This window comes from Triturus cristatus, chromosome 3_1 (assembly GCF_964204655.1).
Source record: "Triturus cristatus chromosome 3_1, aTriCri1.1, whole genome shotgun sequence".
Taxonomy (NCBI): Eukaryota; Metazoa; Chordata; class Amphibia; order Caudata; family Salamandridae; genus Triturus; species Triturus cristatus.
In genome coordinates, this window is record NC_140583.1 from 3607624 (window position 1) to 3634619 (window position 26996).

At 51.8% G+C, this 26996-nt stretch overlaps 1 protein-coding gene across 7 annotated transcripts in view; it reads left to right on the plus strand.

Moving 5' to 3' along the window:
• LOC146859568 (zinc finger protein 10-like) overlaps positions 1–26996 on the plus strand; it is a 486604-nt gene that overhangs the window by 330986 nt on the left and 128622 nt on the right. For all 7 annotated transcript variants that reach the window (XR_014979310.1, XM_085646495.1, XM_085646498.1 and 4 more), the window contains one exon: positions 17405–17512. Coding sequence is in view for 6 of the 7 variants with exons in the window: in XM_085646495.1 (XP_085502621.1) it covers positions 17405–17512 (108 nt within the window). In the remaining variant the exon portion in view is untranslated. The remainder of the gene's footprint in view (positions 1–17404; positions 17513–26996) is intronic.

Here is a 26996-nt window from a genome sequence, read left to right on the forward strand (position 1 = left end):
TCTGTAGATATGGACCGGAGAGTGGAACCTGGGACAGGGTCGGCGGGGGCTACGGGGGAGTCCATGCAGGACGGGGTTACTTAGGTACACTCATGGAGGACTCGGTATCTGCACTTTACATGGACAGCTGATGAGGAGCCCGGGTGGGAACAGGGCTGCGGAAGGAGGTCACTGCGGGGCCCCTTCTCTCGTGAGAACACTGATAGGGTTTTCCCGTTTGTCCGGAGCTGGGACATCTCAGACCATGGGGCCCGATGGACGGCGGTTGATGAGGGGTTGCAGCGGGCACACTGACTGGGGGGGTGGGGGTAGAGAGGGCGGTGGGTGGGGAATATAGGGTGGGAACATAGCAGAATGGATTTCTCCTAATGTGTCATTTGATGGAGGGCTCTTGGTATGATGCTAACGTGTGTAATGTTGGTCCACAGCACTTTGGGTGTGTAAAATCAATAAAAATCTTTAAAAAAAAAAAAGTATGAGTGTTAACCTGCACTCCTTGGTAATCCTGATACTCTTTTCTACCAAAAATGATCAAAGTACGTGTGCTGCATCGTGACAAAGCCTGCTAGTCTCCGTGAAAAACTGCCTTGCACCCTAGTGCACTAATCGGTGCTCTAGTAACGAGGTGCACTACTTAAGCAGCCTGTGGGCTAAAACGTTCACCTTAAGTACTTATTTTAAACAAGCTTTTTATTATTGTACCATTAAAGTTTTAATAGTCTTTCCAAACACTTTATGTTGTTCATATGTTTGAACATAGATAAGCATTTCTCAATGTTACAACACATTGGCTTTGATATTACTAAGAATGTAAGTTCGATACCTAATAAGTGGTTCAAATACAATTCTCCGTGCATTTCGGGTGCTATCACCCTTTTTGAGTGACAGCTGTAAACAAAATAACCATGTCATTACTAAGCATGTTTGGAACAGTAGTCTGTTTAGAAACAAATCAAAACTGAGGAAAAAGAAAGTTGTAGTGTCAGAGTCTTAAAGCAAAGACACCTTCTCCTTGGTGTCCTGTTCTCTCTCATCAGGTGTACCAGTGATTGACACAAAGCCTACAGTCCACTTCTCCACAAATGATGCCCGAGTCGCATATAGTCACCAGCCCTGCGCTTATGTCTGTTTCTTTCTTGGCACTGTACACTTTGTTGGATGTGAAGCCAATGCTGAGCAGTGTAAACTTTGTGCAGTTTCCTGATTTGGGACCTTTTTAGATGGAAAACATAGTTCATTCCACAGAACAGGTCTGTGGGTGGGTCGGTGAGGATTCTGCGGTTAGAGTATCTACCAGAAAGAGGGTATGTAGCTTATTCTTTGGTGGATACTTCTCATCTCAGATTCCTCACCTGAGGAATAGGTACCAGAGCAGGACCCTCCCAGATAGTTGGTCTGTGGAGTGGCTCTGATCAAAACGTCCTGCAGGACCCAACGGGCAGAGTGTCCTTCCCATCAGACCGGCGATCAGGGCAGTATTGCTTTGTGAACGTGTGATCTGAGGATGATGTAGCAGCCTGACAGGTGTCCAAGACAGGCACTCCCCGCCCTGATGTGGTGGCGGCAGCCTCGACCCTGCTGGAACGAGCCTTCAAGCTTTTTGGCGAGTGCTTAGCCAATGCAGGCCTGACCATCCGAGAACTGATCGTCCACATGGCGTTCTTTGGTACAATCCACATAGAAACTTCAGGCTCTTTTAGGATTCAAGCAATGTAGCTCAATCGCCCACCCCTCCACCTTATGATGCCTAACTAGTATGTACGACATGTAGGTTTATAGAGAAACCCATTTTTACCTTTTCCTACACTTGAGTGTGCATGTCGTACACTGCTTGCCATTGCACTTTTATTTCTGTATGTTGTAATTTACCTTATGTCACGTGTGCTTTTTAGTTGTATATAATTGCACAAATAGATACAGACTTAAGGGGAAATATCTACACATGTTTGCATGGCACATGCAATAGTGTTGATGTGCTTAAGCAAGTAAAGGATTGCAAATAAGAAATGCATTCTTTCTTCCTAACAGAGACCATAAGAAGGAAAAGGTTCTAATATGGTCTGTAGGGTTGCATGCATGCTTCATTTATGTTGTACGATTACATAAGCATATCAGTTGAAATTAGTAGCAACGCAACGTTAGGATTTAACATGTATTCTGGTCCTGAAGAAAGCCTTCTGGCCCACTGGGCGTTAGAATCTGAAACATGTTGACCTTCTGATGTCCGGGGCCATCATACCCTTCAGACATCTCACTATTTTTAAACTTGCCTAAGGACCTCTAGAGTAAAAGCAAGAATAGGATCCGTCAGGCAATTTTAATCCACTAATAATCCAAAGTTCTTAGTTTAAGTGCTCTGCTAACGAAGCGCGTTCAGCCCACCCACTCACACTAGGTGCAGCGAGTGTGGATCCGATGATGAAGCATGCCCCTGGTGGTACCTGTGGGTGTGGATCCGATAATGAAGCATGCCACAGGAGGTGCAGTGGGTGTGGACCTGATGATGAAGCATGCCACAGGTGGTACCTGTGGATCCGATGATGAAGCATGCCACAGGAGGTGCAGTGGGTGTGGACCTGATGATGAAGCATGCCACAGGTGGTACCTGTGGATCCGATGATGAAGCATGCCACAGGAGGTGCAGTGGGTGTGGACCTGATGATGAAGCATGCCACAGGTGGTACCTGTGGATCCGATGATGAAGCATGCCACAGGAGGTGCAGTGGGTGTGGATCCGATGATCAAGCATGCCACAGGAGGTGCAGTGGGTGTGGACCTGATGAAGAAGCATGCCACAGGTGATACCTGTGGGTGTGAATCCGTTGATAAAGCATGCCACAGGAGGTGCAGTGGGTGTGGACCTGATGAAGAAGCATGCCACAGGTGGTACCTGTGGATCCGATGATGAAGCATGCCACAGGAGGTGCAGTGGGTGTGGACCTGATGATGAAGCATGCCACAGGTGGTACCTGTGGATCCGATGATGAAGCATGCCACAGGAGGTGCAGTGGGTGTGGACCTGATGATGAAGCATGCCACAGGTGGTACCTGTGGATCCGATGATGAAGCATGCCACAGGAGGTGCAGTGGGTGTGGATCCGATGATCAAGCATGCCACAGGAGGTGCAGTGGGTGTGGACCTGATGAAGAAGCATGCCACAGGTGATACCTGTGGGTGTGAATCCGTTGATAAAGCATGCCACAGGAGGTGCAGTGGGTGTGGACCTGATGAAGAAGCATGCCACAGGTGGTACCTGTGGATCCGATGATGAAGCATGCCACAGGAGGTGCAGTGGGTGTGGATCCGATGATGAAGCATGCCACAGGAGGTGCAGTGGGTGTGGATCCGATGATGAAGCATGCCACAGGAGGTGCAGTGGGTGTGGATCCAATGATGGCCCAAGTGTCCATGAATGCACTTTTTAGGGCCTCGTTGAATGGGAGGAGCAGCTCCGAAGAAGTCTGGCTAGGATGCAGGACTTCTGTGAAAACATTAGCTTTTGCCTCTACTGATAGCGGTTGGATGCTGAGGACTTCCGCAGCCCTCATGATGTCCATGGCAAAAGATACTGACCCCTCTATGGAAGGACGAGGTACAGAGTTTATGCTTTGTCAGGGGACGCATCTAGGCCAATGGCCTCTGGAATGTCCAAAGATGTATTCTCTTCTTCATAGAGTTGAGAATCCTCATTCCCAGCATCATAATCATCATCCGGGGGTAATGGCCTGCACGCATTGTGACTGCGGTCACGGGGGCTGCGCGCGTTGTGACTGCAGTCACGGGGGCTGTGCGCGTTGTGACTGCGGTCACATGGGCTGCACGCGCTGTGACTGCGGTCACGGGGGCTGAACGCATTGTGACTGCGGTCACGGGGGCTGCGCGCGTTGTGACTGCGGTCACGGGGGCTGTGCGCGTTGTGACTGCGGTCACATGGGCTGCACGCGCTGTGACTGCGGTCACATGGGCTGCACGCGCTGTGACTGCGGTCACATGGGCTGCACGCGCTGTGACTGCGGTCACATGGGCTGCACGCGCTGTGACTGCGGTCACATGGGCTGCACGCGCTGTGACTGCGGTCACATGGGCTGCGCGCGCTGTGACTGCGGTCACGGGGGCTGCGCGCCCTCTGAGTCACTGGTTGCGATTTTAGACCAGGTTGTGGTGGATTAGCTTCTGAGTCAAAAAGCACCATCAGTTCTTCCTCCAATATCGGTGGTGTCAACTTCGATGCCTAGGGAACTAGCAAGGATCTCGGCACCGAGTGAGAAGTCAGGACGGGATTTAGCCCCGGAGTCAGCCCTGAGTTGGCAGTAGTCTGACTGGAGCCCTACTCAGATTCTTGAGGACCACAGGTTCGCTTGAGGGAGCCGGTGAGGAGCTGGCGATATAAATAACATGGCCTCCTTGAAGGCTTTGGCCTGCTGGCCATCGCAGAAGGATCTAGGGGTCTTGGGTTGGATCGTGATGCGCTGAGGGATTGAGTCCCCATTTGGGGCCCAGGACGTAGATCAGGAAGCACCCCGATGTTTGCGTCTTCTCTTGACAAGAGTGGCTGGAAGAAGGGGAGTCATGTTTCACCGGCATTCGAGCAGCGGAGGGCAGGTTAAACGCTGCGTTCCTGGGGAGGCTCCGTAGTCCTCGCCATTCCACGCTCCACGCCGAAGAGGCCAGCCTTTCTACTTGTTGGGGTTGGATTTAGGCACTCCTAGACAGTAAACCCGAATATAGGTAACATAGGGATTACTATGTGTCGTGGTCTCAAATTCCTATTTTTTTAACTTCTTTCACTATTATCACGGTCCTGATGAAAGGCCGAAGGATCCATTATGGACCTATTATAGGCGTGCAACATGTCAACCTACCTGATCCACCTTCCACTATCACTTTCACCTTCACAATACGCAGAAGGAAAATACTCACCCCTCTGAAAGTTAATCAAGAGGCCTTCTCTTGTCACCTGTTTTAACCATACTACACGGACCCCTGAATAAAGTTTTGTAGGGTACCAGTGGAGTATTTTTCATTCACTCACCTCTTTCGCCCTACACAGTTGCACTCACACCTGCAGCGTTTCTCCGAAAATAACTCCGACAAAGATCCTTCTTGCGGGGCCCATGCGGGACTGCAGCACCACCCCCACTGGGAGCAACACCCGATGATGAAGCGTGACACCCGCATGCGTGTGTGAGGGCACTTAGTCCTTCTCATGCTTTTTACTTGGGCTTAGCTTAAGAGTTGGCGTGGGAAGGAGACCTCTTCAAAAATGGCCTCAGGAGCAGGAACACGTAGCGCAACACTGGCCCCTACGTGCTTACCAACTGTGTCCAGCAACAGAGCTTGGCCTCTCAATTGTGGCTAGCCTTCAGGTTTATCACATGCCTTTGAGTCATGTGTGGAACCCAGACACCAAACACATACATGATGGGTATGCGGCACGACACCTGTTTAGGATATTCCGAGCAGGGCTTGAAGCCTGTTTTTAGGTAGAGACGTGCACCTTGCACTTGGGGAAAACTTTCAAAAAATATGTTCTGTCAAAATACAGTAAACGAGGGAGTAAGCTTCAAATCTGCATTTGAAAATGCAGAAAGTTTCTGATGTCAGCAGACAGAGTATCAGTTTTATGTGGCTTCGGTGTTACTTTGGGGCAGGACGGAGTTCAGGAAGAGCCACATGACGCCACCTACCGGCATGTGAAGGCGTTACTGAGAAAAATCTCAATCCATTCTGTCGCTTGGAGTTATTCACTACGGGCCTGGCTCAATAGGTAAACTCAAACTTTTGTGTAAGTTTACTAGTTTCTGCTACCCACAAATTCGAAGTTATTTATTTTTGAGTTTTATGTAGCACTAGCTAGACCCAAGGGTTTTGGAGCGCTTCTGAGTTGAAAGTAAGTTTACGACTGCGGAGACCCCACAGTGGGGCGGAGAACTTTCCCCATAACAGATCGGCCTGTACTGTCTTTTGATGTGTGGAGTCTCCGTAGTTGTAAACTTACTATTAACTAGCAGTTTGTGAAGGCAAAAAAATATAGTAAACGTACACAAAACTGTAGGTTTACCTTTGTAAATTCGACCAAAAGTTGGGAATCTGTGGTTAGAAGTGTTCATCAGAAACATTCGAACTAGTCTTGTGATTCCAAGCATAACATTATTCTTGACCCCGAAACACAAACATTTGTGCTCTTAAAATATATACACCATTTGTGACTCTAAAATCGATGCAAGTTTTTTAACCCCAAACCCAAAGACACTGTGCGGAATAAAGAGTCGACTGTAAACAGGAGCCTTGTGTACAGTTCCACAGTGCCTGCATCTGTACTTCAAAGGCCTCCTGACACTCAGCTCTCAGAGCAAGTGTGCTACTGCCCCTGGCCGCAGCATTCATGAGCAGTATCTTGTCTGGGTCATAGAACCCATACTACCCGCCACAGCATTCCTGTGCAGTCTCGTCTGGGTCATAGAACCCATACTACCCGCCACAGCATTCCTGAGCAGTCTCGTCTGGGTCATAGAACCCATACTACCCGCCACAGCATTCCTGAGCAGTCTCGTCTGGGTCATAGAACCCATACTACCCGCCACAGCATTCCTGAGCAGTCTCGTCTGGGTCATAGAACCCATACTACCCGCCACAGCATTCCTGAGCAGTCTCGTCTGGGTCATAGAACCCATACTACCCGCCACAGCATTCCTGAGCAGTGTCTTGTCTGGGTCATAGAACCCATACTACCCGCCACAGCATTCCTGAGCAGTGTCTTGTCTGGGTCATAGAACCCATACCACCCATCACATCCTGCCCGCAGCATTACTGAACAGTCTTGTCTCGGTCACAAAACCCATACTACCCGCCAGAGCATTCCTGAGCAGTCTCGTCTGGGTCATAGAACCCGTACTACCCATCACAGGCTGCACCTGCCCGCAGCATTCCTAAGCAGTCTTGTCTGGGTCATAGAACCCATACTGCCCATCACATCCTACACCTGGCCGCAGCATTCCTGTGCAGTCTTGTCAGGGTCATAGAACCCATACTACCTGTTAGACTTGGGGGTCTCTGGTTGGCGCAAGGTTGCCCTTGTGTCAAGCAGGAACCCTCTCCTCTACGTCAGGGCACAGGATAACCCCTTTTGGAATGACCCTTGCTCACCCTCTAGGTGCGTGGCGTGAGCAGCCAAGGCGATTCTTTAGGCGTTGTTTAGTTAAGCAATTGTAACCGCACACAGTAAACCCATCAATCCCCCCAGAAACGGACACCAGGCTTGGATATATAAAAATACGCTCCTTTATGTAAAAATAGGTATATGTATCAGCAGACTTATCACAAGACCAATAACGTTTTCTCAATGCCACCAGATTGTAAAGCAGGCAAAGGTTCTTCTTTGCAGTGTCAAACGGATACTCTCTTAGTCTTTTAACAATGTTACTTTGGGGTTCCAGTCACGGATCGGCCCGGACCCTACTGCGGCTCACGCATCGGGCGTGGGCGCGCCTGCGCCGTGCACGGCTCTTCCCAGTGGCTTGGAGGCAGCTGGAGGCGAGACGGGCTTGCGGTGCGGTGGGGGCTACGGGGAGCCGGGCGCTTGGCAGAGGGCTGGAGGTCCCAGGGATGACGGTGGAGATAGGTACTCGCTCTCACTCACCCGGGAATACTCTGCAGACAGCACATCCCTCTGGTACGATCGGCTCCTGATGATGGGGAAATAAGGCGTTGCGGGCCCCGAGCCCGATACTGGAACTTGAGGAATGTTGCTTTGGGAGTCGACACGGGTCAGTGCGACTCTGTAACTCTGGGGGTACCTTTGGGTCCTTTTGTCAGCGGGTGCATGCAGGCAGGCAGGCGCGGCCCACGACCCTCAGCACGGTGGTGCGGGGGTCTCCACAGCGGGGGCGGCGCGGCCTGATTTAGTCCGGGATAGCGAAGCGGGGTCACAGGGCACGGTCCGTGCAGCTGATGACCCGGCGAGGATCACGATCGTCGGAGGGATTCCGGCAGGAGGGGCAATCGCGTTTCAGCGCGCTCCAGTAGCGGACGGTGGCAGAGGAGCAGGTAGCCTAGCCCGGGGCAGAGAGCGGCTCTGGTCAGAGCGAGGCTCTCACGGGGTCAAAGGCAGGCAAGCTCCCGAGTGTCACGGCCCTAGGAGGGGCGATGAGGGGCGCAGTCTTTTCCCAGCGGAATGCAAACACAGCTCGAGCTTCAGGACGAGCAAAGGCACAGAGAACCCACTGGTCCTGGGGTTCAGTTCAGGGGCAAGCTCAGATCAAGCCCTTGGAGAATGTTCAAGCACAAAGCAGCAAAGTCTATTCAGCAGTCTTTTCCTCTCCTTTCTCAGCAAGGCAAGCAGCAGGCCAGTCCTTCCAGCGTCTTCTTCTCCTTCTAGTCGGGCAGAGGTTCTTTGTGGTAAAACAGGATTCTGATTTCTTAGGAGCCAGGCTCCTACTTTTATACAGTGATTCTTTTGTTCTTTAGCGCCAGGGGGCCTGGGCCTGGCCCAGTCCAGTTCTGGAGCACTTTGTTATGGTGACTCTGCTCTTTCCTTTCAGCAGCAGGGCAGAGACATCAGCCGCTCCACAGGGGGCGGAGCCGGCTTTGTGGTGGCAGAGCACAGGTCTATTCAAGAGTCAAGGTGTACTCCTCCCACCCATCCTGGTGTAATCTCTCTACCCACCACCTGGCAGCCAGCCTGTCCCTGGGGACCCCCCCAACCCTGCTCCTTACTGTTGCTAGGCAGAACACACACACACAGCAGAGGCGGACTGAAATGGCCAGGTCAGTAAATACTGACTTTCTAAAAGTAGTATTTACAAACCCAGGATATTAAAATAAACTTGACTACAAGAAGTATTTTATTATTCTGAGTTCAGGCATACTAAACTTGACATTCTACCATGCTCTATGAGTCCACTGGGGTCACAGCGTGTAGTGACTCCAGCAGCCCATTATGGCCTATGGAAAGCAGGTAGCCTTCAATAGTGAAAAACGAAAAGGGCTGCAATTCACTACTAGGTCATGCCACACACACCAGGGCATGTCCTACCTTATGCCTACAATGCACCCTGCCCTTGGGCCTACCAGAGGGGTGGCTGATATGTAGTTAAGGGAAGGTTTAGGGACTGGCAAGTGGGGGCACTTGCACAGTCGGCGCGACGGTCCCGGACCGCGCACAGGGTCTGCGGTGGCAGACCCTAGACACACTTTACAAGGCCGCTTCCGTGGGTGGCGCAACCAGCGCTGCAAGCCCACCAGCAGCATTGGCATTCACAAGCCCTGGCACCCCTGGTGCACTTTACTGGGGACTGACAGTAAATCCAATAAACCAATCATGAATATCAATTACAGGTACACTTTACCTAGGGAGCACTTGCACTGCGGCACGGATTAGCTGTGGCGCAGTGCCCTGAGCGGACAACACCAGCAAAACAATCGAGGCACACCATCAAAAAGTGGAAGGGAAACTTACGCCAAGGTGCCAGGTCTAACACTACCCATCACAGGCTGCACCTGCCCACAGCATTCCTGAGCAGTCTTGTCTGGGTTATAAAACCCATACTACCCATCTCATCCTGCACCTGCCCACAGCATTCCTGAGCAGTGTCTTGTCTGGGTCATATTTATTTTATTTATTTATTTATTTATTATTTATATATTTCGCACAAATCATCCCCAAGGGGATCTCTCGGCACCCTAGAAGCAGGCCACCTATTGCGAGAGATGCTTATTAAAATAGCCAGGTCTTAAGATGTTTTTTGAAGAGAACCAAAGTAGGACATGCCCGCAGGTCCTCTGGAAGAATATTCCATTACTTGGGGGCTAAGTAGAAAAAGGCACGGCCTCCCGTTTTCGCGTTCTTAATTCTCCAAGTTCGGAGGAGCTTCTGGCCACTGGATCTTAACTGACGGACCGGAGTATACCATTCTAATTTCTTAGTTAGGTATCGAGGCCCTAGCCCGTAAAGAGATTTAAACACTAAGCATAGGAGTTTGAAAACTGCTCTTTTCCTTATAGGGAGCCAATGTAACTCTCTCAACAGAGTTGGAGATGGGGTTCGTGCTGGCTTGTTCAGTGCTAAACGTGCCGCCGTATTTTGAACGAATTGTAGCCTTGAAAGCAAGTCCTTCCTCATCCCTACCAGCAGAGCGTTTCCATAATCGGATCTACTGAGTAGAAGCGCCTGTATCGGGACCCTTCTGGTGGAAAGAGGGATCCAAGGGAAGATCCTCTTGAGCATGCGCATCAGTCCAAAGCCTTTGCCAGATAGGATCCTAGCATGCTCCTCCAGGGAAAGGTTGCTGTCCATTACAATGCCCAGGTTTTTCGCCCATTTTTAGGGGTAGGAGCTTCTCCTAGTTCCACTGACCAACACTCCTCAGTCCATAAGTCCTCAGCTTTCCCAAACAATAGGATCTCAGTTTTGTTGGAGTTAAGCTGTAGGAAGTTCTTTCTCGTCCATGTGGCTATTTTTAGCATACAGATCTTGAATCTTTCCCTGGTCACCCCTGGGTCCTTCTCAATAGGGACCATCACCTGAGTGTCGTCCGTATAGGAGATGGTTTAGAATGCACAAGATCCAATGACGCTGGCCACAGATGACACATAGATATTCAACAGGGTAGGGCTTAGGATGGAGCCGTGTGGTACCTCCTTGTCCACAGTCGTGGTCTGGGATATAAAGGTGTCCAGTTGTACACATTGAGATCTGTCCGATAGAAAACTCTGCAGCCACTCTAATGCCATCCCTCTGACACCAATCTCTCGTAGTTTATCCAAAAGGATTCTATGAGAGACGCTGTCAAAGGCTGCTGACAGATCTAAAAGGTCTAACATTGTAGGCGTTCCCTCGTCTAACAGGGACCTAATCGAGTCTGTTACCTATGTTAAGGCAGACTCAGTGCTATATCCAGCACGAAAGCCTGACTGCGAGGGGTCAAGAAGATTATAATGTTCCAGTTGTCTGAGAGTTGTCGGTTGACCAAGGTCTCCATTATTTTTTAGCAACCAGGGAGAAGAGGGATGGGTCTGTAGTTTTGTAAATCAGCGCAATCTGCTGATGGTTTCTTGGGCAGAAGTTTGATATATGCCTTCTTCCATTTCGATGTAAAGGAGGAGGTCGCTAATGACAGGTTGCAGATTTCCCTGATTGGATTTACCAATTTCACTGCCAGATCGGAAATGATGTGGGGGGGAGGGGGGGGCCACATCTGACTGGGAACCTGACTTAATATGTGCCAGCAGTGGTAGGACTTGCTCCGTGGTAATAGTTGCAAAGGTCTCTAATCTGGATGAGAGAAGATTGTCTGTGATTGAGGTTTCTTCCCTAACCTCCAATTCCTGACCAAAGGAGTCGTAGATTTTATAAATTTTTCTTTTAAAGTGCGTGGCTAACTCGTCGCATAATTCCTGCGTGGGAGGACAGGAGAAGTTGTTGGCTCTGGGAGTAGTAAACTCTTAAAGAATACCATTTATCTAGGTCATCATCTATTCGGGTGGCGAGATATGTTCGCCTGGCCCTATTACAATTCTTGAGGTACGTCCTGTGTGCTATGTTATAGGCCAGTCTGTCTTCCCCTAATTTTGATTTCCTCCATTTACGTTCTCTGACTCTACAAGCGGCTTTCTCCATCTTTAAACCATGGAGCTGGGGCGATCCGGTCACGCATCATGGTTGTTTTGATCGGGGCGATGATATCAAAAGCTACTGTCATCGCTGTCTCTAATTAAATCAGAGCTGCATTGCTGCCATTGCAGTCACTAAATAACAGAGGGGAAAGTACTGTGCCAAATGTTTTTGGTGTTATGTTCCTCCATCGTCTAGGGGCGGTTAAGTAAAAGCTCAAGGCCAGGTGGTCAGACCAACTTACTGCTTGTGGTGGTTCAGTTATAAGATTATGCATTTTGGTAAAGATATTATCAAGTAAATGACCCGCTATATGAGTCGGATTGCAAACTCTTGGAAAGCGATCTAACGTTTCCATAGCTGCTAACAGGTCTACCGTGTCAGTGTGGGTAACTATATCTAAATGAAAATTAAAACCTCCTAAGAGAAAAAAAAACTCTGTTTGCAGAACATAAGGGGTGAGAGTTTCCAATAATGATGCACAATAGGACTTCTTATTTTCACCCGGAGGGTGATACACTACCGCCCTCATTACCTTAAGGCCTTGGGCGGGTTCCGATGAAAATATCATCAGCTCCATGCTAGGAGATGAGATAGTATCCACGATTTTTATATTCAGAGTTGGGCGAGTGGCTATAGCCAGCCCTCCTCCCCTCTTGCCTGTTCTGTCCAGTCTTGCTACCGTATATTCCGCCGGGAATGCGATAGCTAGAGAGGGAGTTGAATGTGTATGTAACCATGTCTCTGTGAAAAAGCAGATGTCTGGTTTCCGATCATCTAGGAAACTCCAGACTTCTGTGGCATGTTTGGATATGGACCTTGCGTTGATATACAGGCCTTGAAAGATAGCGTCTTGCCCCCTTGCTTTCCTTATTCCTTCCCTAAGATTCGGAGTCATAGTAGTTTGCTGTCCTACTAGGAGGCAGCTGAGAGGGCCTAAGCTTCTCTGGGACTGGACTATTGCCCAGTTGCAGTGGGGACAGCAGCTTGTGTGGCCTCCCTTATCCAGGCAGAGCCTGTCTTCGCATTCCGAACTGATAATATTAGTCCCTACCCCGATCAGCTCCTCTCTTGAATAGGTTAAGGGAGGCATTGATGTCGCTAAATAAAAGGGCAGGGTTTTCTGCCAGCTGTCAGCGTCCAGGCGCGGACGGGCTTGCCTTAGGCGCGCCTTTGGCGCGCCAGCAGTGAGCCCGCTGCGCGCGTCCGCTGTGCGACCACAAACGCGGTGAATTTATGTCCAGAAGGCCTCGGAGCACTAGAGCACTCACCACCCAAAATGGCACCAGTGCATGTCCCTCTTGGTTTAGGCTTCCTCTCTCCACTTAAACGGTCATGTGCATGGACCGTGATGGACCGGAGAAGTGCCTCTGCCTTCTTGCATGAGTTGTGACACAGCAAATTCAAAATAACAATGCCCCCAAATATTCGACAAGGAAATAATACATTTTAAAAGCTTTTGTTACAAATGCGCAATTGAAAAGCAAATAAGCAACTAACAGTGTGCTAAGTACATGAGGTGCCTGCTGCTCCGCTGCGCGAAATCGGTGAATTTATGTCCAGAAGGCCTCGGAGCACTGGAGCGCTAACCGCCCAAAATGGCGCCTGTAAATGTCCCTCTTGGTTTAGGCTTCCTCTCTCCACTCAAGCGGTCATGTGCATAGACCGTGATGGACCGGAGAGGTGCCTCTGCCTGCTTGCAAATTCAAAATAACAAGGCCCCCAAGTATTCGGTAAGGAAATAATAAATTTTAAAAGCTTTTGTTACAAATGTGGCGACTAAAAAGCAAATAAGCAACTAACAGCGTGCTAAGTACATGAGGTGCCTGCTGCTCCCATACTGCCCTTTACATGCTGCACCTGCCTGCAGCATTCCTGAGCAGTCACGTCTGGGTCATAGAACCCGTACTGCCCATCACATCCTGCACCTGCCCGCAGCATTCCTGAGCAGTGTCTTATCTGGGTCATAGAACCCATACTACCCATCACAGGCTGCACCTGCCCGCAGCATTCCTGAGCAGTGTCTTATCTGGGTCATAGAACCCATACTGCCCATCACATCCTGCACCTGCCCGCAGCATTCCTGAGCAGTGTCTTGTCTGGGTCATTGAACCCATACCACCCATCACATCCTGCACCTGCCCGCAGCATTCCTGAGCAGTGTCGTGTCTGGGTCATAGAACCCATACTACCCGCCACAGCATTCCTGAGCAGTGTCTTGTCTGGGTCATAGAACCCATACTACCCGCCACAGCATTCCTGAGCAGTGTCTTGTCTGGGTCATAGAACCCATACTACCCGCCACAGTGTAGGAAGGTGGATATCTGACTATGGTTACCCCCAACTTTTTGCCTAGTGTCTAGCTGGTTTTTCGACTTAGTTGGCCTGAGATCCTGCCATTCAGGGTCTCAGGCTGTCTGCTCTCTCTTTAAAATGGACTCCATGTACCCAATTGGTAAGGATCACCTTATTGGACCCTGTACAGTGTACCCTAGGTACCCAGGGCATAGGTGTACCCTAGGCCTCCCAGGGGCTGCAGCATGTATTATGACACCCCTGGCCTGGCCTTCCAATCAGACACAACTGGCTGATCACTCAGCTGGGGCAAGGTCGTGTAATCACCCCTTGCTTAGAGATAGTATACCTATATCTACCCTTAAAATAGACACATGTGTACCTATCAGCCACTCCTATGGCAGGCCTTAACAATCCTGGAGGCAGAGTGCTTGGTAACATGTGAGATGGTGCTCTAGCATGAGCTGAGCCTGTCTGCAGCTTTCGGAACCATGTCCTTATAGCTGTTCTATGATATAGCCTACCATATACTCTTAAAGTGCCTTATAATCTTAAACGGTTATGGTAACTATGGTTTGGCTTTATCAAAACATGTCGTGTAAGGTGTCTAACACTTTGGAATAAAACCCCCATACCATTTCTGGTGATGAGGATATTATTTCCCCTTCTAGAGGGAGAGACATGTTAAAATCCTACTTTGCTGTTTAACTCTAACCAAAGCCTCAGCATCACAAAATGGATGCTGCTGCCACAGACACGAGTCTGACCTCCTGCTGCTGGGAGTGATCCCGGCAAGGGAGGCTTGGACAATAGGTTTCCTGCTTGGGGAGGTGCTAGCACCTCCCCAGACAGACTTTAGTGTATTGGGGCAGGGAGGGCTGAAAGGAATGAGACATGCCTGGGGCACACAAGGTGTCCCATGCATAGTCCAGTTCAAACCGGTGCTGGGGCACACCAACCCCAGTCCTGGCGCGAAACTGGACAAAGGGAAGGGGGTGTAACCACCCCCCTCCCAGGTCCCACCCATAAGGCGTGACCTAGCAGGCAACCCAGCCCCCCAGATTAGTATAAGAGTGGTAGCTGGGCCCCAGGAGATTAGATTATCCTGAACCTGCAACTTGAACAGAAACTCTGGACCTTCGACATTCGACGAAAGAAGAAGACTGAAGAATCTCCCTTGTGGCCAAGGAGTGGCTACCCTGTGCAAACAGGCACCATCAAGAGACTTACCCTTTGCTTTGCTGAAGTACTACGAGGGACCGACTGCAGAGCCCGACCAGAGCCTTGACTTCCCGACTTCTCCGACCCTGATCCACATCCACAGCCGAGCTGAGATCCGTGGAGGCGACGAGAGACGTGGGACCGGCTACCTGGGAAAAGTGGCGAGTATCTTCCAGCGCAGCTTCTGAGGTACCCTCGAAGTTGTGCACCGGGGATTGAGAAGCCCCAACCCCAAGTACCATCTGCACCGAAGATCAGCCCCCCACACTCCACGAGTCCTGCGTGGGGCCCTTCTGCATTTTCCTGCTTGCCGCGTCTGTCCGGTTGCTTGCCCGTTGGCTAGTGGCCTTTGTGACGACACACCTTTGAATCTTCACTGCTGGTTTGGCTCCTCCAGACTGGTTCCTGCTCCTCTGCAAAAGAGAAGCACCCCAGACCTTCCTGGTCTGCACCAAAAGCAAGTCCTCCGTTCTTCGTGGGTTCCGCTTGCCAAGGCTTGGTGAGTCCTAGTTCGACTTCGACGCCGCCAACAGCAAGAGCCTTTATGGGACAGCTCGCCTCCTGTTCCTGGTCGCCCTCGACGTCTCCTGGTACCCGTGGCTGCTGCGACAAGCTTCACCCTTCACCTGCAATCTTCACGACATCGCCTGGTTCCTTCCTGGTTCCACGTGGTCACTGGCTAGTGACCTTGACTCTGTCCCTTCTGCTTGCAGGTACCCTTCCTTCTTGATCCCGGCCTTGGGATCCACCGGACACTCTGCACTGACTGCCTGTCAGCAACTTTCCTTCAGGCATCCATAGAAGTCCACGACGAAACCCGACGCAAGTTCACACCTATGCACCCGCAGCCTGTGGGCTAGGTAACTTGGGTACTTCGGTGCTCACAAGGGTAGTGACTATCCTAGGGTCTAGTTTCCGAGTCTCGACTTTCTAGTTGCTCCAGAGGTGTCCTAAAACTGCTAATTTAAGAACTGTACTATTTCTATCGATTATACGCATTACGCGTGAGTGTTTCCACTCTGCACCTGAATCCCGTGGGCCTCCCACTTCCTAACTGTTGGTAGTGTAGTGTAGCCCCAGCGATTCCCTAGGCCTAGGCCTATTCTATTTCCGTGACAGTGGTCCTTATACCACTTCTTTAGTATATGGTTTGCGTGGCCCCTAGGGCCTAACTGTATTACTTACCTGTGTGACTTAATGTATGCTTAAATTAGACTGTGTTGTACTTACCTCGAATCTCATAAAGAGTGCTGAGGGTTTGACTAGAATAAATACACTTTATTTTATATATATATCTGTTGTGGTGTCCTTTCATTTGGTATTCAAGGGATTATATATGGTATCACAGCTGGCATTCAGAGTTTAGCCTAAGACTGCTCTTGTCCATGCTACCACTAGGATAGCTGGTCTATAATGTTGACTTTACAACCAATCACCATAAGGGTTGGTTGGACTGATATAAGGTGTACACTAGAACTAGTGACATCATACATCAGGCCAACTTCTCACACCGACCCTCCGTGCTTCCCCGGCCCGACCCTCCGTGCTTCCCCAGCACCGACCCTAGGTGCTTCCCCGGCCCTGACCCTCGGTGCTTCCCTGGCCCTCTGTGCTTCCCCAGCCAGATCCTCCGTGCTTCCCCGGCCCGGGAACCTCCGTGGTTCCCCAGCCCCGGGACCCTCCGTGCTTCCCCAGCCCCGTGCTTCCCCGACCCTCGTGCTTCCCCTGCCCTCGGTGCTTCCCTGGCTCTCGGTGCCTCCCCGGCCCCTGCCCTCGGTTCTTCCCTGGCCCTCTGTGCCTCCCCGGCCCCGAACCTCGGTGCTTCCCCGGCCCCGACCCTCGGTGCTTCCCCGGCCCCGACCCTCGGTGCTTCCCCGGCCCTGACCCTCGGTGCTTCCCCGGCCCTTACCCCTCGGTGCTTCCCCGGCCCTGATCCCTCGGTGCTTCCCCGGCCCGGGACCCTCGGTGCTTCCCCGGCCCTGACCCTCGGTGCTTCCCCGGCCCTTACCCCTCGGTGCTTCCCCGGCCCTGATCCCTCGGTGCTTCCCCGGCCCGGGACCCTCGGTGCTTCCCCGGCCCGGGACCCTCGGTGTTTCCCCAGCCCTCTCCCTCGGTGCTTCCATCGCCCCGACCCTGGGTGCTTCCCCGGCCCTGACCCTGGGTGCTTCCCCGGCCCTGGGTGCTTCTCAGCAGGTACCCACAGTCCCTGGCACTCACAGCATCCATGCAGACGTCTCATCCAATAATCCATGTAAATCTTTGTGTTTTTGTGGCAGAGCCCGCAGATGTCCCAGCAGTGGCTTCAGTCGGCGTTAAACAAGAGCGAAGATCCTACTCTGTCGACGAGCCGGACCCCGGGGGACGAGGGACCCCTTCCAGCAGCAGTGAGTACAATGAGGGTGGGGGGGAGTGGAGAGAGAGGGAAGAGGGGGAGAGGGAAGAGGCGAGCAGAGGAGATAGAGAGAGGGAGGGAGGGAGGGAGTGGGGAGGGTAAGAGGGAACCCTCGCTAGCAGCAGTGAGTACAAAGTGATGTGTGTGTGAGAGAGGGAGGGGGGCAGGGAAGAGGGAGAAGAGGAGAGGAGGCGAAGGGGGAGGAGAGGAGAGAGGTGGGAGAGGGAGAAAGAGGGAGAGGGAAAGGAGGGAGGAAGAGAGGGAGAGAGGAGTGAGGGAGAAGAGGGGGAGGAGGATGGAGAGGGAGGAGGATGGAGAGGAGGAGAGGGAGGAGTGGAGGGAGAGGGAAAGGGGGAGAGGAGAAGAGAGGGAGAGGGGTGAGGGAGTGGGTAGAAGGAAGCGGGTGGAGGAGGAGGGATGTGGAGGAGGAGGAGAGAGGGGGAAGAGGGAGAGTGGGAAGATGAGGGAGGGTGGGAGAGGTCAGATAGGGGGAGGAGGGAGGGGGGGAGGAATGGGAGGAGGAGAGGGGAGAGGGGTGAGAGGAGGAGGGAGAGGGTGGGAGGGACAAGGGAGTCTCACCAGCAGCAGTGAGTACAAAGTCTTGACCAGATCTGAGTTACCAACACAAAACCTGGAAGCACAACTGACTACTGTTGTTTGCACCCCTGTGGTTACCTTCTACCTGGATAACTTGTGTGTTGCTTCATCTGAGCAGTTGGTAATGTTGCTTGAAAACCTTGTGGTTGTTAATTTTTTTGGTTGAGGTGTGTGTGTGTGTGTGTGTGTGTGTCTTTGTGTGTGTATCTATATAAATATATGAGCGAGAGAAATACAAAAGCAGGTGATGGGTTCACCCTTATGTGGTGTATGAATGAGTACCATTGAGTAGGGAATAAGTAACAGTTCACTTCGGGTTCCAGCACGTTCACCCCCGTCCATGTGTAGAACAAATGCTCCGTCGCTTTTAATTCCCGCCAATTTGTTAGTATGAAGTTGGCTCCTTGAACCAAAGCGTGACTCTAGAATCTGACACTACAAGCCCCACGTGAATGCACTGATCAGTGACTGAGTACTGTACGAGCTAAGTCTTATCAGCACATCCGTTCATTCTTCTTTTAAAAGTACAAGAATGACCTCATCTGCATGGCTCCGCTCGCCCCAATCGTCAGAACCCACAGACTCAACATTGTTTCATACGCAGATGACACCCAACCCATCCTCTCCCTTTCCAACGAACCCAACGCAGCCAAACACAACTTTTAAGAAGGCATGGAAGCCGTGGCCAAAAGGATGAATAGCAGCTGCCTACAACTCAACTCCGGCAAAACAGAAGATCTCACCATGGGCCCACCCCCCCTACGCCTGGAATGACACTTGGTGGCCCCCTGCCCTCGGAAGCCCGCCCACCCCCACAGACCACGCACGCAACCTTGGAATCATCCTGGACTCCGAGCTCAAAGTGGACTGCCAGATCACTCCATTGCATCTTCCTGCTTCCACACCCTCCACCTCCTACGCAAGGCCTTCAAATGGATTCCCCTTGAGCACAGAAAGACCGTCACTCACATCCTATTCAGCAGCAGGCTAGACTACGGTAACGCACTCTCTGCCGGAATAAACAAAAACCTCACCCGTAAGCTACAAAACATCCAGAACACCGCTGCTAGACTGGTCCTCAACCTGTCAAGACACTGCCACATCACCCAGCACCTGCGCACACTCCACTTGGTCCCCATCGAAGCTAGAGTCACCTTCACGATTCTCACCCACACTCACAAGGCCCTCCACGACACCGGACCAGCATACCTGAACAGCGGACTCAAATTCCGCGCACCCCAAAGGACCCTACGATCAGCCCAGCTCTCCTACGCCGTGGTCCCCCGCACCAGAAGGACCAGATCAGGAGGCTGCTCCTTCCTCACGGCCAGAGCCTGGAACGCCCTACCACTCCATCTCAACCAGATAACATCGCTCCCCATCTTCACGAGAAACCTCAAAACTTGGATCTTTGACAGGCCCCCTCCTTGATGGACTGGAACCTGTACCTCCCCTCCTCCCCAACGCCTGAGACCCTTACGGGTGAGTAGTCGTGCTTAACAAACACATGATTGATTGAGCGATTGGTTGACCTCCATTCCGATTTTAATAGTCTTTCCATCTGGCGAAGGCATCAGGATAATAGCGATGAATAACATTCCGTGTGACTGTCAGTCAGGCTTTTTGGCAGTCGGACATTTATCCTGGGAGTACGACAGATCCAGGATTGCATGTCCAGTGAGTCCATATCTGACCACACCTCTGGCATACTTTTGCATGCTAGCAATTTCTGACTTTCTGGACCACCCTTCCTATTGTACAACATCCATTCCAGAGCCTCCACCCTGGCGAGCCCCACTTCCAGAGTCTGTCTTCTCCAGCTGCACTGCCAGAGTGTCTGCTCTGTCCTACATGCGCTGCCATAGTGTCTGCCCTGTCCTACCTGCGCTGCCAGAGTGTCTGCTCTGCCCTATCCTACCTGCGCTGCCAGAGTGTCTGCTCTGCCCTACCTGCGCTGCCAGAGTGTCTGCTCTGCCCTACATGCGCTGCCAGAGTGTCTGCTCTGTCCTACATGCGCTGCCAGAGTGTCTGCTCTGTCCTACATGCGCTGCCAGTGTCTGCTCTGTTCTACCTGCGCTGCCAGAGTGTCTGCTCTGTCCTACCTGCGCTGCCAGAGTGTCTGCTCTGTCGAAGCTGCGCTGTTAGAGTGTCTGCTCTGCCGGAGCTGCGCTGCCAGAGTGTCTGCTCTGTCCTACATGCGCTGCCAGAGTGTCTGCTCTGTCCTACATGCGCTGTCAGAGTGTCTGCTCTGTCCTACATGCGCTGTCAGAGTGTCTGCTCTGTCCTACATGCGCTGCCAGAGTGTCTGCTTTGTCCTACATGCGCTGCCAGAGTATCTGCTCTGTCCTACATGCGCTGCCAGTGTCTGCTCTGTTCTACCTGCGCTGCCAGAGTGTCTGCTGTGTCCTACCTGCGCTGCCAGAGTGTCTACTCTGCCGTGTAGGAGAGTAGGGTCTACTTTCTATGTTCACCCCCACTTTTTGCTTTTGCTTCATTGGTTTTCGACTTAGATGTGGCTGTGGGCCTGCCAATCAGACCCACAGCCCCGCTGTTCTCTCTCTAAATTCATACTATGTACTTTAGGTGCATAACCCAATTGGTAAGGATCACCTTATTGGCCCCTGTATAGTGTACCCTAGGTACCAAGGGCATATGTGTACCCTAGGCCTACCCGGGGCTGCAGCATGTATTATGCCACCCCTGGCCTGGCCTTCCATTATGACACAACTGGCTGATTGCTCAGCTGGGGCAAGGTTGTGTAATCACCCCTTGCTTAGGTGTAGTATTCCTATACCTACCTTATATATAGACACATGGGTAGCCTTTCAGCCACTCCTATGGCAGGCCTTAACAATCCTGGAGGCAGAGTGCTTGGTAACAGGTGAGATGGTGCTCTAGCATGAGCTGAGCCTGTCTGCAGCTTTCGGAACCATGTCCTTATAGCTGTTCTATGATATAGCCTACCATATACTCTTAAAGTACCTTATAAACGGTTATGGTAACTATGGTTTGGCTTTATCAAAACATGTTGTGTAAGGTGTCTAACACTTTGGAATAATACCCCCATACCATTACTGGCGATGAGGACATTATTCCTCCCTTCTAGAGGGAGAAGACATGTTGAACCCTACTTACCCGGTTAAAGTTAACCAGAGCCCCAGCATCACAAAATGGATGCTGCTGCCACAGACACAAGTCTGACCTCCTGCTGCTGGGAGTCCTTCCAACGAGGGAGGCTTGGACAATAGGTTTCCTGCCTTGGGAGGTGCGAGCACCACCCTAGACAGGATTTAGTGTATTGGGGCAGGGAGGGTTGAAAGAAACTAGACACTGCCTGGGGCACACAAGGTGTCCCATGCATAGTCCAGTTCAAACCGGCGCTGGGGCACTCCAGCCCCAGCTCTGGCGCGAAACTGGACAAAGGAAAGGGGGTGTAACCACTCCCCTTCCTGGTCCCACCCATAGGAGGGACCTTGCAGGTAGCCCAGCCCACTAGCCTAGTATATCAGAAGGTAGCTGAGCCCTGCAAAAGTAGATTATCCTGAATCTGCAACTTGAACAGAAACTCTGGACCTTCGACATTCGACCTCAGGAAGAAGACTGAAGAATCTCCCTTGTGGCCAAGGAGTGACCACCCTGGGCAACCAGGCACCATCCAGCGACCGTTGCTTGCTTTGCGACTGATCTTACGAGGGACGACTGCAGAGACTGATCAGCGCCGAGACTTCCAGACACCTCTGAACCAGATCCACATCTACAGCAAAGCTGAGGCCCGTGGAGGCGACAAGGGACGTGGGACCGGCGACTTGGGAAAAGTGGCTAGTAACTGACTAGCGCAACTTCTGAGGCTTCCTCGAGGCTGTGCTTGGGGAATTGAGAAGCCCCCATCCCGAGCACCATCTGCAAAGAAGATCAGCTCCCCACACTTCACGTGTTATGCGTGGGGCCCTTCTGCACCTGAGTTGCTCGACGTGTTGTCCGGTTGCTGGCCCGTTGGCTAGTGGCCTCTGTGACGACGAACCTTTGATTTCACCTTGCTGGTCCGGCTCCTCCAGACTGGCACTCGCTCCTTTGTGAAAGAGAAGCACCCCAGACCTTCCTGGTCTGCACCAGAAGCAAGTCCTCCATTCTGCGTGGGTTTCGCTTGCCAAGGCTTGTTGGGTCCTAACTCGACATCGACGCCGCCGACAGCAAGAGCCTTCGTGGGACAGCTCGCCTCCTGGTCCTGGTCGTCCTCGACGTCTCCTGGTACCCGTGGCTGCTGCGACAAGCTTCACCTCTTTACCTGCATCTGCACGACATCGCCTGGTTCCTCCCTGGTTCCTTCCTGGCTCCTGGCTGGTGACCTAGACTCTGTCCCTTCTGCTTGCAGGTATCCTTCCTTCTTGATTCCATCCTTGGGATCCACCGGACACTCTTCACTGACTGCCTGTCAGCAACTTTCCTTCAGGCATCAATAGGAGTCAACGACGAAACCCGACGCAAGTTCCCACCTATGCACCCGCAGCCTGCTCTGTCCGAGCTGCGCTGCCAGAGTGTCTGCTCTGTCCGAGCTGCGCTGCCAGAGTGTCTGCTCTGCTCTGCCCTGTCCGAGATGCGCTGCCAGTGTCCTAGTGTCTGTCCTACTGTACTGCAAGTGTGTGTCTTCTGTCCAGCTACATGGATAGTGTCTGTCCTGTCCACCTGCTCTCTGTCCTAAGAAACCACAACAGCTCTAGAGTTTTGTTATGTCCGTTACTGTCGTACTTTAATCTCTGGGACCGCGTAGGGGACAGGGCCCTACCCCTGTCTATCTTGGTATTAGCGAACCGCAAATGGTAGATGCGGCATGTACGAGTGTTTTATATACCGTTCTAGTTATGAATGCACTGTGTACACGTCATTCCGCTTCACTATGCGGGTTCCATTTTGGAAGCAGTGGCCATCTTGTCATTGCCCTCACATAGGCTATAATGGAGCAAACACGGGCCTCACAGTACATGTGCTTTCCCGTGACTTCTCTGTGACCTGGGCAGCTGGCTCTGCTGCCCTGGGTGAAACCGGTCTCACGAGCTCCCCTTCCTCCGTCCACCTGTGATTAGCATCAGGGCTTGACCCATCATAAAACCCTTTCATTCTACACAAACCTCCGGCTAATCTCTTCCACACCTGCTTGTTCCTGCTTTATGACTTGTTTCCCAAAACATGAGATGCTTATGTTTATTGGGGGGTCTGCCAACATCAGATGTGGGATCTGAACCTTACTGTGTAAATCATTGTGGGCTGGCCGAACTGGAATGTGGGATGGTCATCATGACTCTGCCTCTTCTTTGTAATATATACTTGTATATGGCCGTATCATAAAACCTAGGAATGTATGCTTGAGGCCAGAAAAGGCCTATTTAAGATGAAGTCCGTTTCTATGATTTTCAGCAGTCTCCTGAGAACATACACGCTGTTGTACTTCTAGGATACCTGTCATTGGTCTGCAGCCAATAAACGATTCTTTGACTTCACCCAGAAGACTCTGTGTTTCTGTAGGTCCGGAACAGGGTGAACCCAGAAGTCATAGGGTGTGTGCCCCTGCACCGCTGGGACTAAAATACCCAGTACTTCATTACGACCATCTATGCTACCCAAATGCCTGTCCTGTCCAGCAGCCCCCAAGGGGGCCTGTCGTGTCCAGCGGCACCCCCAGGGGGCCTGTCGTGTCCAGCGGCACCCCCAGAGGGCCTGTCGTGTCCAGCAGCACCCCCAGAGGGTCTGTTGTGTCCCGCAGCAGCCCCAGAGGGCCCTTCGTGTCCCGCAGCACCCCCAGAGGGCCTGGTGTGTCCCGCAGCAGCCCCAGAGGGCCTTTCGTGTCCCGCAGCACCCCCAGAGGTTTGTGTCGCGCAGCACCCCCAGAGGGCCTGTTGTGTCCCGCAGCAGCCCCAGAGGGCCTGTCGTGTCCAGCGGAACCCCCAGAGGGCCTGTCGTGTCCAGCGGAACCCCCAGAGGGCCTGTCGTGTCCCGCAGCACCCCCAGAGGGCCTTTTGTGTCCCGCAGCACCCCCAGAGGTTTGTGTCCCGCAGCACCCCCAGAGGGCCTGTCGTGTCCCGCAGCACCCCCAGAGGGCCTGTCGTGTCCCGCGGCTCCCCCAGAGGGCCTGTCGTGTCCCGCGGCTCCCCCAGAGGGCCTGTCGTGTCCAGCTGCTCAGCCAAATCTAGGTTGAAATTGTAAAATTAATACGCTGCAAATTATTTTTAACAGTCCATGCAATTTGCAATTAGTGTGAAAGTTCAAAATGTCGTTCCTTTTTCTCAATCTTTATTTATTCAGGATCTAACCTTCGTCTCTACCATGAGCTTAGTCGATCACCACAAGCATAAGAACATCTCTGATCTCTAACTCTATTCCTGTCACCAGGCCTAGTCTTCACCCACACATTCATTTCAATGAAGTTTATTGAGACTAAAGAGTCCATAAAACAACCCACCCAGATTTTATATCACGCCATACATATTGAAATAGAGTGAAAAACGATAAAACAACATAGACCTGTCCTTACACACCGCTTATGACATAGACCTGTCCTTACACACCGCTTATGACATAGACCTTTCCTTACACACCGCTTATGAGGCCAGAGTTGTCTTACAACTCTTCGAACACAAGGAGCTCGCCATTATTGTCTTTTCTGAGCCTAATTCAACTAAACATTAGAAATTGACTGCCACTGTGTGAAGTTCATTTGAAGTAAATCAAACCTTTAAACATGTTACCCTTAAAGACCGCGCTCAGCACCGTGCGCAGAGGGGCTTAACAGTGTGCACAGGGGCATCGGGTGTCTGCAAGAACAGCGACTGACGCTTCGCTTCAAGAGACCCAGCCTTGGGGGTGGGTTCGGTTGAACTCCCAGTCTGGAGAAGTGGAGTTCACGTCATGGGTCGGAGCTGGTAACACATGTCCAGTCCGAAGACCCTCCTAAGTGACCGTCACTCTGTGGATAGATGAGGGTCTCATCATATACTTGTAAGATCAGCTTCCGTCTACCTTCGACTCTAGTGTCCTTTTAGTCCGTGTTACTTCCCTCCCCGTTCACCTCTTAGATCAAACTCCAATCAAAGTTTGATCCGATGGACTCGAGTCTTCATGCAGAAGGTCGCTCGCTTTTGTGTAGATCGATAAAGCAACCTGCAGCGAGCGACTGCTGTTCTGGATCGGATCCGTTTGGAATTGTCCGGGGTTGGTTTCCGCTGCTGTGCGAGACCGGGTTCTAAACTGGGCATATTCTAAACTCCTTCAAATATTCTAAAATCTGCAGCGGAGAGTAACGCACTGAGTCACATGTTATCTACTCTATACAGAACCGTCTCCATTTCCAAACCTTGCCATAAGTGTGTGCATAACCCGATCTAATCTGTGATTTCACCAGTCACAACCCACATAGTCCCACTAACCCTAATTTAACCGTATACAGAACCCACTGTTTCTAAACTTACCCTAATCGTATACACAGCCCTGTCTTATCTCAATCCTATCACCGTCCACAATCATAGCCCACAGAGTCATACTAACGCGTGTTTAACGTTATACATAATCCTGTCCATTTCTAAACCTTACCATAAACATATAAACAACTCCATTTAATCTCAGTCCTGTCACCAACCACAATCATAGCCACAAAGTCACATTAACCCTGACTTTAACATGCGCATAAATATCCTGTCTCCACCTGTAAACCTTACTCATGACTAACATTAATCACGTCACTACTTTTAACCCTAAACCGATCTTTAACCCTTACCCTGGTCCTAATGTGCGTCCCTGTCCTGACCCTAAAGCCAACATTAACCCTCTTCCTTACATTTCTTGCAGAGTTCCTACTTTTTTTCTAACGTTTGGTTTTCTAACCTTTAGAAATCGAGACATGATACTGGTGTCTGTCTTCTCTGTGTGACCCTGGATCTCCGACTTCTGCTTCCGAGGTCACCTTATGGAGGGGTCTCCTCAGGCCTAGGGTTGGACCTCCCATCGCATGGCAGAGTTGGATCCAGGTGACCTGACTGCTGTGGTGGTGGTGGATGGACGACCTGGTCTCATGGAGACCTGACGGAGGGGTCTCCTCAGGCCTAGGGTTGAACCTCCCATCGCGTGGCAGAGTTGGATCCAGGTGACCTCACTGCCGTGGTGGTGCTGGTGGAGGGTCAACCTGTTCTCATGGAGACCTGACGAAGGGGTCTCCTCAGGCCTAGGGTTGGACCTCCCATCGCATGGCAGAGTTGGATCCAGGTGACCTGACTGCCGTGGTGGTGGTGGTGGAGGGTCAAACTGTTCTCATGGAGACCTGACGGAGGGGTCTCCTCAGGCCTAGGGTTTTACCTCCCACTGTGTGGCAGAGTTGGATCCAGGTGACCTCACTGCCGTGGTGGTGGTGGAGGGACGACCTGTTCTCATGGAGACCTGACGGAGGGGTCTCCTCAGGCCTAGGGTTGGACCTCCCACCGCGTGGCAGAGTTGGATCCAGGTGACCTCACTGCCGTGGTGGTGGTGGAGGGACGACCTGTTCTCATGGAGACCTCACGGAGGGGTCTGCTCAGGCCTAGGGTTGTACCTCCCACCGTGTGGCAGAGTTGGATCCAGGTGACCTGACTGCCGTGGTGGTGGTGGAGGGACGACCTGTTCTCATGGAGACCTGACGGAGGGGTCTCCTCAGGCCTAGGGTTGGACCTCCCACCGCGTGGCAGAGTTGGATACAATCAATCAATCAATCAATCATAGCACTTGTATAGCGCGCTACTCACCCGAAAGGGTCTCAAGGCGCTTGGGGGAAGGGGGTCGCTACTGCTCGAACAGCCAGGTCTTGAGTTGTCTCCTGAAGGCGAGGTGGTCCTGGGTCAGCCGAAGGTGGATGGGGAGGG